We start from the raw sequence: 15,381 nt of genomic DNA, 5'->3' as shown, positions 1-15,381 counted from the left end.
TTGTATTGTACTTTAAAAATTGTAATAAAGTCAGGAAATTAGATATATTCTGTACATGCTATTATAGTAAATGTTTTGTGTCACGGTCATGTAAAAATTTGACGCTTTACAAAACCTTTAAGCGTATGCAAATGTGTTACAATCTACTGTATATATATTTTGTAGCTGTTTGGCTAAATCGGCGATGGGTAAAGACTTACACTTACAGCTTATGACCCAGTTAGCTTGCCGTAGATTGGTTGTCATCCGTACCGGCGCTAGGACCCAGAAACTCGCAGATATTGAGGTGCGTTTTGCTAAAGATGGCAGATCTAGAAAGCGAAGGAGTGAGTAAGAAAGCCGTTTTCTGCAGCGAATTGCTCTGGTAAGAAACATGTATGCACTCAGAATTTGTAGGCCTTATAGTAATTTACATGATCACCCCGGGGTTTCTTCTTGTACAGTGTCAGCTGTTTTTCGCACTGCAGACAGCGAGGCAGGTATGTGTTAGACACGTGTATAATAAGTTTCTGAGCGTTATTGTGGAAGAACTGAAACTTCCCAATAACAATGACGTGAACTCTACCATCGCATGCTCTTCCGTGATAATAAATGCAAGCTTTTGGTAGTGTTTACATTTCTTCATTGCGAACTTCACAGAAACATCTACATCTGTAGTGCTGTATCGTAATGTGTAGGTTTCACAGAAAGTCGGTGTTTGATATTTGGGACGTTTTTGCACGGCAAAATGGCTTACGTTTATTTGTACTGTATCTCTGCTAAAAATAGCTCACGTTTCCTAACAGTTTTCTTTATTAAACCATTATATATTATAACTATATGATTAGTGCAGTATTATTACTGTATCTAAACGTTATCTTAGCTGATGCCCTTACGTCCTGCCTGGCACAGTAAGATGCTTTTAGTGTCATTATGATTAACTTGATCCTCTTTTCAGACTTGCATTGAATTCCATTCAGGGATCTATGGCCTCAAGCTGTTTTTCCTAAATAATGAGAATAGTAATGGTAATGCTTTTCTTAATTATTGGAAGTTTAATACATATTTTATTATGCACGTTCCACCCATAATTTCTATTGCAAATATCCCCCAAAAGTTTAGAACCAAACAATAAATGTAAATACTGCTAGTGGTAAATGTTTTAAGACTCAGAATATATGTACAGCAGATTGTTGTCATAGTGTCACACGGTGTTTCTTCAATGAATGAGTAGATAGATACTCATATTCTGTCCCATGGATTGCACTGTAAGAAATTTACTCTGTGCCTCCGAAGGATGAAAATTCCTCAAGCTTGCATCACAATCTAACCTCACAAAATTCTTAATATGGTGGTTTGGGTCATGCCTCTCAAAAGAGAGTTGAGCTGGTAAACTCATCTGAGATGAAGATGGAGTTGGGACTTCTGGAGTTGGGCAGAAGTACACGAAGGTAACACATGGTGTAAATGTAACAGCACAATATTCCACACTGAGGGAACAACTCCTGGCAGAGTTAACTTTTTTTATCTTGACAGTCCCACAGAGCTCTTTGCTGCTCGGTCCCGGAGCCACAAGATTCCGGCACGGGGGCAGAAGGATTTTCTCCCTGACGCCTCCGAGAAGCAGAAGGAACGGCTGCGGAGGAGCCTGGATGAACACTGGGCTCTGATCGAAGAGGAGCGCGTAGAACGATTGTGAGTGTTTGGGGGAGGGAAGTGGAGGGCAGTGTTGGTCTCCAGTATCACAGAGCTTAACTCTTTACCAGAGCCCTGAGTACTCTGACAGCAGACCTTAAATGTCTCCTGCTAGGAGACATAAAGTGAACCCATGTGTTGGGTGAGAGAGAGAGGTGAAACAGGATGCTGCAGGCAGTGTGGTGTGATAGCAGACTGAGGATACAATGAAAGTGTTGTCCGGAAAGCAAACCAGAATTCAAGCTGAGATAAACACCATAAAAAGTAACCAGCACAGTGTTGACCCAAGAGGTGTAGTGGAGGACAAAGCAATGTCAGGAATGCAAGACTAGCACAAGATGGGAGACAGAAGCTAGAAGTTCAAGAGGCCCTGAGTGTCTATATACGAAAGTCCTGAGTACTCTGAGAGCACACCTTAAAAATACTGCCTCACCTGTGGCAGGTGTGGTATAATTGCCCACAGGTTATACAGGCTTCCTGTCAACAGTCACAGGGATTTCCATGGCGACCATGAGTGACAGATGAATGGAGGTGTGACTGGCAGCCATGACAAACGCTAGCTCACTCCACAGTATTCCAGCGAGAGCGGGAACAAGTGCAATAAGTTGAGGAAGTTAGGGATATATCATTTAAAAATTCAGACTGTGATCTGAAACAAGTTACTGGAAATGCAGTCCTACAAACAGCGCTCAGTCCTCAGTTCACAGTAATAGTGTCTATACAGAGTTAGGCCTGATGTTTAGCCTCTTCTAGTAAATGTCTGCACTTTTTAGCTTCAAAAAGAGAAGTCTTTCCTGACCTGTAGAGAATGCAACAAGAAAACATCCAGCTTTAAATTACATACCTGAATTTTTAGTTTTTTCCTCTTGAGAGAGAAAAAACAACCCCCCTGGTTTACTGGTAACCGTCTGTGTGTATCCCCAGAGGAAGCCTGGTGAAAGCAGAATGGATTCCCTCAGGCAATGTTGTGGAGCTCAAATCTCCAGCAGTAAGTACCTTAATCTGGGATACAATTGTGATGACAAATATTTTGTAAAAAAATGTATCAATAGTTTAGGTAATAGAGAGTTAAACTATGAAAGTACTCTCCAACATACCAGTTACCTTTATACACAACAGACAAACATGTGTGGCAACAACAACTGGGCCAGGGTGTGTATGTGCTGGTTAGACTATAGTGGGAACTTTTCTCCTATCTTCATCACATTATCAGTTCCTATTCCTGTCCCTCAGCTGGGCTCCAGCCTTATACAAGCAGATGGATGGACACTTCACAGATATTCAGCTCCAGTGTGAGGGGTGCTCCTCACATTTTCTTCTGCGGTAGGGGAATTTTAAGGCAACACAAATCACAAATATGTAGTTATATATGCTTTAAAATAGCATTGCTTTCTCTTAATCTGAGGAATTCAAAAGCCCTCCTAAACCTTATGGTAGATCAGGCATACTGCAGAATATTCTGTTTTATATGCACTGATGAAGCACTGTACGTTTCGGGATTTCGCAGCAGATAAGACACACAGCATAAGCATTTTTTGCTTGAAGAGGATTTCTAGTTCAAACCTATCTGCCACTCACGGTTTCCACAAAGCACCCCTGGGAGGCAAGCACAGATGTTTATCCTTTTCATTTTCCAGGGGAAATTTTGGCAGACCATGGGGTTCTCTGAGCACGGGAAGCAGTTTCTCCTGCCAGAAGAGGCTCTTCATCTTCTGGAGTGTGTGAGTTGGGTTGTTCCAGCCTTTGGTCTGTTCTGTGTCAGAATGTGTGGTAGAGTAGTGGTTCTGTAATCTTGGCCATGCAGCAGAGAATTACTGGTTTATGCAGCGAGTCCAAGCTCTATAGTGCCCGCTGAGTGAGTCTGTCTGTGCTTTGTACAGAAATAAGAATCAATTAGGGACCTGATACATGGTTGTTAATTTAATGTGGCAATGAGGTATCAAGCTGGATTTTCATGTTTCTTTGTTTTAAAAAAATCAAAATCAAGGAGGTGCTTTTTAAGATCCATATCATATCTGTTTTTTTTTACCTTTACAGGAAAAAATAGTCTGACATATTTGTGCGATTGCAGATGCTTTCGCTGTACATACAATTGTCAGAAATCTGATGTTGGGAATTGATAAATAAGAGCGGTTCAGAATCAATAAAAAACATTGAGAAAATTAGCTCCCCGTTTTTTAAAACTGGAATCTGGTGAGTGAGAATGTAAGCATGGAACAGAGGAACATATCTAGTTATATGTGGCATTTTTTCATTGAAATTTGCTTAATGTTTGAAAGAATTGAGAAATGTGTGTTTCTGGAGTTTCAAGTTATACTTCCCTAAAATGCTTGACTTTTTAAAGTTATTTACATGCTGTACATTTAGTATGTTTGTCCTTCTATAGATTTTGTTTCTCACAGTAAAATATAATGTTTTTTCCAGGTTTGTGTTTTTAAAAACTACAGAATGCAATGCATTGTAACAGTGTGTTTTTTTCTTTTGCTGTTATATTGTAGGGGAATGTGCAGGTGTTCTACAGGGATTTACCCCTGTCGGTTCAGGAAGGTTATGAGATGTTTCTTTCTAGTGACACCATAACCTTGCAGCAGTACCAGGTATGACACAGGAAACAAAAGAAATGTGCTCATGTGAGCAACTCCCTTGCAGAAGACATTAGAATCCATTTTTGTTTGCCAAACTGGCAACAGATTATAATGCAGCTGCCTGTTATTTTTATATTTGTGAAAATGTAATTTCATGTTTTTAATTGATTCCGTGGGAATATGCCACCATGATGGCTCAAACTATTGTGGTGAACCACTTCAGGCTGAAGAATGCTAAAAGTGTCCTTAAGTGATGATAAGTGATCATCTTTGGCATGATAGTGTAAATGTAATAAATTAAAGGGTGTTTTCTGAGGCAGCTCAGTAGTGCTGCAATCAGTGGTGGCTTCTAGCAAAAGAGCAGCTCCTGTGAGATGGCGGTGAGGTCGGTGGCTCTCTCTGTGCTGGACAGGAGTCATAACTGTGGGATCCGTTTTGAGCTATTGGTGATTCCAGATTGGGTGGGAACAAAATAGTTGTTGATTCCAGTGTTTTGTAACATGACTCTGCTTTGTAAAAGTCTGCTTACACAGCTTGCAAAGTTTAAAAAGCATGTAAGACATCCATATTTGATGGAAAATACATATTTAGTGGGTCTCAACCCTGGTTCCAGGATAAACTATGTCTTCTGGTTTGTGATGAGTTCTTAATTACAAGCTAATGAATTTCAATTTTCTATTTGTGACTTTTTTTAAAAAATTTGCTTTGAGCTCTTAAAAAGCTGAAATTTACCTCTGGTATGAACCCTGTGCTAATTATGGAGTTTCAGGACTCATCAAGGTGTGGCAGCTGAAATATACCGACTCATCGTTGGAGTTGTCTGATGTAGTGTCATCAGGAATGTTCACTTGAGAAAGAAAAGTGAAAGAGAGTCTTCAGATTAGTGTGAAGGAAATGAATTCTCCTTAAGTACCCCATTTTCCTCTAAGATTAGGTAAATCTGTCTTCCTTAAAGACAATATGGTAATTGAAATAACAGTTTCATTTTGTCGAGTGATGGTGCTATTCACTAGCAATAAAAGTTCTTGTTTTTTAATTGATACTGTAAGATCTCCCCTAAAGCTTCACTTTCTGACCAGAAAAAATATAATCCAGGTACATTGGAGATAATTTCATGCAACTCTACTGGACAGTACTGTAATCATTCTCTCTTTTTCCCCCAAGGTCTTCAGCCATTTGAAGAGACTGGGATACATTGTTAATAGATTTGACCCAAGGTAACAAGCTGTAGATTGATTCAACACATTTCATAAGTGGAAGTTATGATGGTGTTATTTTTAGTCATGTTCTTAAAGAGACCACACATTTCCTTTTTGTTCCTTGGTCCACAAGAGAACAGGTTATAGTGTAGACAGTGGACATTTTCAGATGTTTTGAAATCATATTTTGGTTTAATCATGACAGAATTGACCAATAATATTACCTGTGATAACCTACATTGTGCCTCGTTGGTCTACATTTCAATTTTTGTTGGGTGTTGCTCAAGGAAGCCTGTAAATAAATGACCTGGCTTGTCAGTATACACTCTAAAGTTTATAGGTGTATCATTTTGCCCGTTGGCATATGAACATGTATTTATAGCTGGGATTCTTTCTTGTTCTGCAGCCTCCTGATTTAATATGGCCTTCAGAAGAATTTAGAAATGTCCCTGAAAGAATTATCACATATCCCTGTTCTTGCATCTGTGTTTTTGCAGTAGTGTTCCTTCACCGTATGAGAGACAGCTGAACCTATCCCTCCAGCGAGAGAAGCCTGCCAGACAGCACCTGAAGAGAAAGCGCAGCCGTGGGCCCAGCTCCGGGTGAGGAGGAAGATCGGGGGTTGACAACCCCTCCTCCAATAATAAATAATTTACTTTAAAAAAACAGAAGCCTACAGTCAGGAATGAGAAATTAATTTTCCATTTGCAAACAGAATTGCAAAGAATTTAACTCTTAACTTGGTATTGGCTGTATGGGCTCGGTCATTAAATCAGTGTCGACACTGTAGCTTATGCATCTCATACGATAAGATTGTATCGTGTCGTCGTGAAGAAATTCAGCAAAGTTTGGTAACTAAAAACCAGTGGGATGTGTTGAGGGGCATTCTGCTGACCTAGCCTTTTCTTAAACCCAATATTCAGCAGGCCTGGGAAGAGCTTTAAGCACTGTAGGCTGACGTTGAGTCTCTGCTTCAGCAGGATTGGAGATGGGCAAGAAGAACAACAAGAGAAGCAGAAGAAGGAGGATTCAGTATTTGACAGGAAGAACAGTCAGGACCAGGGGAGGACTGTGTTGAGCTCGGAGGAGAAGTCGATGCTGGATCCCCCAGCGCCTGCTGTGGAAATCCAAATGGAAGCTGAATCTATCCCTGCTGCCCCACAGAGAAGCTGGTGGGTTAGTGACCCAGATGAGCCTACGTGTCCACAGGAGGGCACAGAAGACAGGTTGGGGAGCTCCTCACAGCTACCCAGGCCGAAATGGGACTTCAGTAAGATTTCCTTCCCTGATATGGGGTCATCCGGACAGCTCCTCAGCCTCCCTGCCCCGAATCCGGCTCTGCTGCCCCCGGGCCTGTCGGCGGGGACTTGTGACATCACCCCGTGGCTGGGAAGGCTGAACCTAAAGCCTGAGCGGCTCTCCCAGCGGGAGAGGGTGAGGTGCCACAGGCGAGGGGTGAACGAGGACAGGGAGGTCCAGCGCTGCAGCAGCTGGAAGGAGTACAGGGAGCTGCTGGAGAGGAGGAGGCAGGGGAGGATGAAGGGCAGGCCGGCACATCTGTGGGAAGAAGCGGTCAGGCCTCTCACTGCGCCAGGGGACGCCTTCTCCACAGGTAGCCTCGGGATCCTTGGGAAGTACAATATGGCTGCGGTCCTACTCTAGCTTGTGAGAGCAATCCAAGATTTTTGCCTCAGAAGGCCAGGTTATGCAACATGGTGTGGAGACGGTTTTTATGGGAGTCTAAGCTGCTTTGGGTTTAAGGAGCTGCTGTGTTAGAAGCAAGTCGCAGCCATGTTGCAAAGTGTGGGACCATGTGAAGGCAATGTCTTCGGCATGACTGACAGAGGACCTAGTGGGCCCATGATTAAATTTCATTTTAATCTGATTGACCCAATAGGCCTATCAAATGAGTCAGTTAACCATAGACCTAAGATTTGCATTACTTTTTACTGAAGCAAACAAAGATGTCAAGCGCTACTTGGCATTACGAATATTCATTGACATGTGCCAGGCTTATTTCTTAATAATATGGTTTGCAAATGGAGAAAATAAGTTGTTCCCTTCTTGACCAGTACAGCCTGTACAGCTTATTTGATGCATGCATTTAGTAGTTTAATAGTTTAAAAAAATATGTAAGACACAGATCTGTGGTTTTAATATGCATGAAATTGCTGTATATAATTTCATTCAATGGTTTTATACATCTAATAATGGTGTCAGGGTGACGCAGTGGTTGACATTGTTGCCTCACAGCGCTGGGGCACTGGGTTTAATTCTGGATCTGGAGTGCTATCTGCATGGAATTTGTTTGTTCACGTGGGTTTTCTTTCAAGGTCCAAAGACGTACTGTTAGGTTAAATGGCTTCAGGGATAATTGTCCCTAGGTGTGAGTGTGTCTGCCCTGCAGTGGACTGGCATCCCATCCAAAGTGTATCCTGCTGTTGCTTGCTGGGATAAGCTCTGGCTCTCCTGCAACCCCGAATCGGAAGAAGCATTTAATAATTTGCCACACATTCAATTTTTTCAATTTTAAAAATGTAGCTCTGCATTTATAGTACTGTTTTATTTAAGCTATACATGTTTAAACATTTATGTGTAGTCTGATTCTCTTTTTCTCCTTCAGGTGACCTGCTAGAGAGAATCGGTATTATCAAGCCTTCACACTTGCGTGATGGAGCATCAAAGTAAGTTACTTTGATTAGCTGGAACTTGCAGCACAAGTTAATATACACAAGTCATTACATCTGTTGAGACATCCAACAATAAATGTTATGTACAGGGTACAGAAAACACCATTAACATTTCTGTAAGGTGCACATTATAAATGTCTGACCCCAGTTAATTTGGTCTGCCAGCTTATCATGCTTCTTTCTGCTCTGTCTGCCAGCGTGCAAAGCCTAAATGATAGTTAATAATTACTTGATATCTCATGATGCTAGAGCAAACAAAAATGCAGGGTAATGAAAGGAAAATGGTCTGAGGGTCAGGATACCAACCTTGGACTTTGCAGAAACGGATCATGTTCTATTATGATTAATGTACCACTAATGCACTGCTTGGAGTGCAGGGGGGAATAATTGGGCCCTGGGACCCCAGAGGTTTCTTTCCTCCCACTGGGGGGTTTTGTTTTCCTCTCCTTCATGCTCATGCTGTACATTTGCTATATTGTTTACTGCAATATATTCTGTAAAGTGCTTTGTGGCAAGCTGTTACGAAGGACATTATAAAAAAAATTGACATATCTCATTACTGTCATAAAAAATAGAATTTTCTGAGAGCATTTATTGCATGTTCTCCAGTTTTAATGTTTTTTAAACTACATAAAGCTATTGCCTACTGATACACGTTAGGGCTGTGAATCAGTGTGCTTGCTGGCCTTTTCTCCAGGGATTGAAAGGAAGAGCAGTTTGAAAAGCAAGTAGGCATGTAGGATACATGCTACATGTTACAAAATCAACCCATATTTCTCATTTGGGGGCTAATAACTTACTGATCAGAGTATCTCATTCTGGAGGATCTGCTTCAGCAACTTGGTCAGTGTTTCCCACAGGCTGTGATCTCAGAGACATGGGACGCTGATCACATCTGCTTAGCAGGTTCCCCAAGTTCTCCTGTTCAGCCAAAGAGAAATAAATACACCCTTGTGTGTTTCCACGTACATTAGCATGAAGCTGATTCTTCTTGCTGTCGAAACTGAAATCTCCAATTAATATCTGCTAATGCAGGGGAAGCAGAAAATGAGAGCTTTGTACAATTACATTTATGTCTCCTCAGCCTCTCAGACAAGTCAGATCGATGGAAAATTGCCTTTGATGTCTACCAGCCTGGTACAGTTGCGGAGTTTAAGAAGACGAATCCCGGGAAACCTTATTCTCGCATGTGTATCTGCAGGTACTCGGATACTACAAAAGGAATTGTAGATTTTCTTTAAGTCATTTTACCTTATGATGTAATGCTCAGCAAACATACAACATGAAGCTGAATACACTGCAGTCGGTTTGAAAACGCAATGAAATGATTTGTGTATGTGCAGTGAATCAACCAATACAAAACGCATTGCCTGTGCAGTCCAGAGGCTGCAGGTTCAAATTTGGGCCATCCCTAGCCGACTGTGGTTGGGGATTCCCCAGCTGCTGTTCTCAACTGGTTGAGAACTTTGAGTGGACAATACTGATCTCTTTGCATTGCCAGGTACGTGTGAACATGCAGTTTGATAAATGAGAATTTGTGGATGCAGTTCTAAAAATAAAAACGGATATTTCTGGTTATTTGCACAGTCTACAAGAATTTAGTATATGAAAATTAGTGGAGGAAAACCCTCTCCATTGTATTTTCTCTGGGATTTTTTTGTTCATATACATGCATCCCTGCTTTACTACATACCAAAAATAATTTTGTTCATAGTCAGCGATTTTGGACTCCAGTGGGACAGGTGTGATTTGCAGTTCATTCTCATGTCAGTGGCGTGACTTTACAAGACTGGAACTGTAAGACTGAGGGCTCTGCTGAAGATATCGAAGCACAGATACTACAGAAAGAACTGGATTTCTTCGAGCACGGAAGATGAAACATTGCTTTGTAACACTGTACTAATGACTGTGAGCACAGCATGTAATTTTTGACAAAACGTTTCCATTCACTTTCTCACAGGGCTGAATTGGTAGATGGACATATCAGTACAGATATTCTGGAAACATTGCTTCAGTTTACACACCTTTTTGAGGGTAAAGAGATCAGTTAAAAAAAAAGAAGAAAGCTTTGCTTACAATTAATTCTTCATTTCCATAAAGTACATTAGGTAGTCAGTTACTGTGATAGGTGAAACCTCAAATACAAAGAGGAAAAAATAAGGAAAATGAAATCTGTGGTCCACCCCCTTTATTGAACATAGTGATACATTTACACTGTCTGTAACAAAGAGACCTGAATTACTCATTCTTGTGTTTCTGCTGTTTTGTAGCTTTGATGGGCCAGTCCCAGACCTGCAGGTGCTGAAACGACTGGCCCATGAGAGTGGAGATATCCCCGTGATGTTTGCAGTGGTGGACAGCGGAGACATTTCCTTCTTCACCTTTAAGGACTTTCAGCTGCCCACTGATGTCTGGCATTGAGAGGGTCACAGAGCAAAGAGCCCCTGAAACACCCACAGGATATCTACCTTGGGTGTGATGTTATTTTGAGGGGGGACAAGGAAGGTTGAAAGGGGCTGGTCTATCTCTTCAGTCAGAGTAACAATTATTGAATTTAAGTCAATTTCTGTTTTACTGAGCAAACATTAAACATGTCCACAACTTGAGTGCTTAGTTGTGCAGCACCAAAAATGACTGAAGCAGCAGAGGAACTAAAAGATGTGGCAGAGTTTTGAGAACTTGAAGTTAAAAGCCAATACAATTGTATTCTAGAAGGTTTCTCCCCCCACCCAATACAGAAATCAGCAAATTCACTGGAATTTACTTTTGTTTTGGGTTTTAAATGTAAATGTTTTCTAATAATTATTTCGCAGTACTCTTTAAACGTATTTGTTTTTTTAAATCAAATGAACAATGTTAATAGTTCATTAACTGTTTGAGATGAGTAACTGTAGTTAGGCAAAATGCCTTTTTAACAACATGGAAGTCGCTCCTTGGTACAAAGCCAGAGTTATTTCTGAACTCCAGCTATAAAATCAGTTTAGCACATTTAAAAATCGTATTGTTCATTCTTCCTATGTTACTGTATATCTGAGTATTTTTACAGTGCTTTTGCTGAAGACCATTAATTGAATAAATATACTCTTGATTCAGTTTTAAAAGAGTTGCAGAGAATCCTGGAGTAGTGACAGTCCTTTTATGCTTCTGTCTGGCCATACTAAAAGCATGTTCATTGGCAATCAACCCTCCCACCTCTAGATGTCTGTAGAAAGAAACATGCCCATTGGTATGAACTGTGAACCTGCTGATGTTACCAACAATTTTGGGAAGGTGGCACAAAAGCAGTGTGTACTTATCCATGGTCATCTTTTGTTCTTTTAAATTTGGGAAGATGGATATTAAAAGCCGTTTTATAATGAAAATGGTAGTTTGTCGTCTTCCTCATTTCTTTGTTGTGCTTTGTGTTGTAAAATTGAGGAAATGCCTGTTGGAAATGTTTATATAAGACATAATGATTCTGCCTTCTTGTATTTGTTTCATGTTTTGAAAGTGGGAAGGACCCTTGTTGCCCCTAAGTTCTTGCAGAGTTGCCTGCTGTTTACTCTGTGTGTTTCCTGCTTCTCTGCCCAGCTGAAATTAAATAAGTGATTTTTTTTATTTAGTGAATGTATGACAGCAATCTTCAGTTGCAGAACCAAGTTGTAAAGTTATACAGATTTATTTATTTACTTTAAGAGATTACAGCTGAACCCAGGTAAGTGCACTGAAATTTATGGGGAATGACTGTATGCTATGCACGGTTTTTGTGCTCTAGTCACATAACTAGAGCACAATGGGAACATTCTGTAGAAAAAGTAATTATTCAGCAGAATGAGTCCTGGCAAATTGAGGACTTTTTAATATACAGCTAAACTTTTTGTTTGCTTCAAGAGATCTTGTTCATTTAAGGTTATGCATTCTCACAATAGTATTCCCTGAAGTTGTCCTTCCTGGAGATAAGTGTTCTTTTTATTCTAATTTAATCAATTTGGGTCATCAAGAAGTTGCTAATGCATATAAGGTACTGGTCTCCTTATATTTGTGCTGATGTGAAAAAAACTATGCAGACTGCAACTCTTTTAGGAATGAGTTGTAGAGGAAGTGGAGCAGCTATGCTTCCTGTGTTTCGGAAGTCTTCAGATGTTTTTCTTTTTCACCCCTCATCCTCTGATTCTGTAACCGGGATTCTAATGGGGGTACAGTAAAAGTACATTACACCTCATCTGCCTCATTGTTTAACAGGTATATTCTAATGGAACAGGTCACCCATGCAAGGACTGTATCGAACAATGGAACTGTCCCTAGCAGCCAATAACATGGGCTCAGGACATTTCTGATGCTCTGATTGTCAAGTTGAAATGGTGCAAAGTTTGCAGTGGTGACTCAGGTGATGTTAAGATGGGAGTCCCAGGGAAAAACATCAGCAAAGGACGACAGTGGGTAGACGTGTACATTTCAGGATTATGAGATAAGTGGTTTAATAGAAAGTGCAAGGCAAAAGAGGAGTGCAATTGCAGGTCAGTTTAAAGTAGATTTCAACCTGCAAAGATGCGCAGCCAGTTTAATCAAAAGCAGTGGGTCGCAGGATCCCACACTGGGTTTTGCAGTGCACATTTGCAGATTCAGCTATGGAAAAGAGTCCAGGCAATGGACTATGGAGCAGCACCGAAATATACAGTATGGTCAGATGAATTATCCTTCACCGTATTCCTGATAAATGAAATGAATGGACAAGTGCTTGTGTGCTAGCAACCTAAAGAACACTACAGCTCTGAGAGCTTGCTTCCAAGTGCGAAAGGTTCTGGTGGTTTCTTAATATTGTGGGGCATGTTTCCTCGCATGGTTTGTGTTCACTCATTTCCTTGTAAGGCAAGGGAGGAAGGCAAGACATCTTCACACCATGTTGCAGTGTTCATTACTTGCCAGCACAGGTTTCTTCCTGGAAAACAATACCTCCCTCCACAGAACATCTGTAGTAGCTCAATGATTCGATGAGCATGACATTGATCTTTTCCATATTTTCTTGGTAGTTCTATTGTATTCTCAGTCATCTGATCTGAACTTTATTTATGGAATATTCTGGAATGGCCCCTGTGACAGGGTTTTCTTCCTCCTTCAACCTGGCATGAGTTAATTGTTAACACAGCCACTGGCTGCATGTGGTTTCCTAACACCCTGTTAAATCACTTGACTTGACACATCGCCATTTTTTTGTTCACTGTAGTTTCGCACAGTTGTTGAACAGGAGTGCTATGTCTTTGACACAATTTATCATGAGACATTAAAGTGAAAATGGTCAAATTTTGCTCTGTTGCTGGATTATACTTCTGATTTTTTTCAAGTGATCACAAAGTCTTATAATAGTCTTCTATGTCTCTATACAAACCATAGATCTCATAGTTTGCATGTGTCCCTTGCAGGCTTTTTAAACCATCTTCCTCCACATTAAGATACCATGGCTCATAGGGAATGCATGAAACACTAGCAATGCAACAAACCAGTTAGAATCCACTAGACTGTTTGTGAGCTGATAGATTTTCCCAATTCTGGAGGCCATCCCAAGCTCCATAATGACAAGGCACTGGGCTGATGTCACTGCCAGAGTGAGTATTATACAGTATCTAAGTAAGCCCACTTTTCACTGCACCTTCCATGAGCATGATCTGTGCATCAGTTTTCTTGGGATTGCATCGGGCAAAATGGAACTGTTTTTAATTTCAAGGGTCATAACTGGAAACTTAAAGGAAACAACCCAGCCAGGCATAAGAGCTGAGGACCACCAGTACGTTTTATGAGAAGGTTGCTATGCAGTTAGTTTTGCTGTTCTTTTGTAACCACATTAACAGATCTGCTCACAGTCCATGTCAGTTTAATGTAGCAGGTCTCATACTGTGAAACAGGAGGAGTGTTGCTGCTCTTCAGAGCCCTCAAGGTCATTCAGAACTTCCCATTCCTGGAAGTCCTGTGGGTCTTATGTACATTGGGCTTGTCCTCCTCCTGTCTGAACTCTGTTGGTCAGGTATGTAGAGGACAGCAATTTCAATCTGGGGTTCCAGCCACCCAAAGTCTGTCCTTTCTGAAGGAGCTGTGTACCTGTGTATCTCTTCAATAGCTCATTCTCAATTTGTAAATTCAGCAGAATACAGTATGTTGCAAACTTTGAGGATGGTTAATGCATGCAAATCCAGCATATTTTGTACTTTGCTTCTGAAGAAAATGTCCAAACTATTTCAATGTGTGAAGTCTTTTTTAGCCAGGGGTACAGAGGGGGGTGGGGAACTCCATTCCCTTTGATCAAAAAACCACAAAAAGTGTCCCCCTGTCTCCCCCAGATCAGTGTTGATTTCTCCTTTTCCAGGCTTCCGTATATCCTAAAGCACTCTTCATCCTATTTCTCATTCAGCCCTGGCTAATGGATGTACAGGAAATTCAACATTTCAGCCTTCTAATAGCAATAATCTCCTTTAATGGACAACCACACTTTACAGCATTCTGCCAGAAAGGGTGCACAGGTCAAGCTATTAAGAATGCTTAATCCCTTTTTTTCGCTCTTAGTTTTATGGTTAATTGCAACAACAAAAAAAACATTGCACAAGGGAGACTGCACGGTTCCGCAGTGGGAGTAGTTGCTGCCTCGTAGCGCTGGAGCCCTGGATTCAGTTTCAGACCTGGGGTTCTATCTGTGTGGAGTTTGTATGGCCTCCCCATGTTTGTGTGGGTTTGCTTTGTGTGTTCTGGTTTCCTCCCACAGTCCAAAAAACCTTTGGTACGTTAGTTGGCCCTGGTGTGAGTGTGTCTGTGTTAGTGTCTGTGCGTGTCCTGCGATGGACTGATGTCCTTTCCAGGGTGTATCCTGGCTTGTGCCTGTTGCTTGCCATGATAAGCTCTTGCTTTCCTGATACCCTGAATTGGAAGAAGCAGTTAGAAAATGGATGGAGGAAGATCCACAGGAGAGAAGGACTAAAGAGAACACTGGCATTCTTGGAAAAAAATAGTGTTTCGAGAGTTTTAAGGAACAGTAGGAATTCCCAGCAACACCAAAAACAATCTTAACATGGCTGATATTAAGGCAGGCAAGCTTTTGTTTTCAAACAAGGTTTTATATCCTAATCCCACTGGATTAAAATGTTTTTTTTCAGGGAAGGTCCTAGTCCAAAGAAAATGATGCCTGTCTTGACAAACGATTTATTTTTGTTTTCCTCCTTGTTTGTTTGATGTATCTGTCTGTGGCTTTGTTTCAGAATTAAATATTTG

The 15,381-nt window shown here is 41.0% G+C and overlaps 1 protein-coding gene across 3 annotated transcripts; it reads left to right on the top strand.

Moving 5' to 3' along the window:
• The first annotated feature begins 231 nt into the window (after window positions 1-231).
• tsen54 (TSEN54 tRNA splicing endonuclease subunit) lies at window positions 232-11,510 on the top strand. Of its 3 annotated transcripts, none has more exons than XM_088928324.1 (11): window positions 232-364; window positions 1,516-1,674; window positions 2,599-2,662; window positions 3,312-3,395; window positions 4,173-4,271; window positions 5,424-5,476; window positions 5,956-6,060; window positions 6,439-7,070; window positions 8,082-8,142; window positions 9,233-9,349; window positions 10,419-11,510. In XM_088928324.1, exons 1-11 carry the CDS (start codon window positions 303-305, stop codon window positions 10,567-10,569), a joined length of 1,587 nt encoding a protein of 528 aa, XP_088784450.1. In that variant the 5' UTR covers window positions 232-302; the 3' UTR covers window positions 10,570-11,510. The 3 variants fall into 3 exon arrangements, with proteins under 3 accessions (XP_088784450.1, XP_088784449.1, XP_088784451.1); XM_088928323.1 differs by having other exon boundaries at window positions 6,436-7,070; XM_088928325.1 differs by lacking the exon at window positions 232-364 and adding an exon at window positions 1,253-1,430 and having other exon boundaries at window positions 6,436-7,070.
• Window positions 11,511-15,381: the final 3,871 nt, after the last annotated feature.

This window comes from Atractosteus spatula, chromosome 11 (assembly GCF_055471065.1).
Source record: "Atractosteus spatula isolate fAtrSpa1 chromosome 11, fAtrSpa1.hap1, whole genome shotgun sequence".
In the NCBI taxonomy this organism is placed as follows: domain Eukaryota; kingdom Metazoa; phylum Chordata; class Actinopteri; order Semionotiformes; family Lepisosteidae; genus Atractosteus; species Atractosteus spatula.
Note: the sequence above shows the minus strand (reverse complement) of the source record. Positions and strands in the feature narration are given on the sequence as shown.

Excerpts from the sequence above, each read along its gene's own strand:
- tsen54 (XM_088928323.1), top strand. The coding sequence starts at position 303 with ATGGCAGATCTAGAAAGCGAAGGAGTGAGTAAGAAAGCCGTTTTCTGC. Across the intron at positions 1,675-2,598 it reads GAGGAGCGCGTAGAACGATT|AGGAAGCCTGGTGAAAGCAG; the intron begins GTGAGTGTTTGG and ends GTGTATCCCCAG. Across the intron at positions 7,071-8,081 it reads AGGGGACGCCTTCTCCACAG|GTGACCTGCTAGAGAGAATC; the intron begins GTAGCCTCGGGA and ends TTTCTCCTTCAG.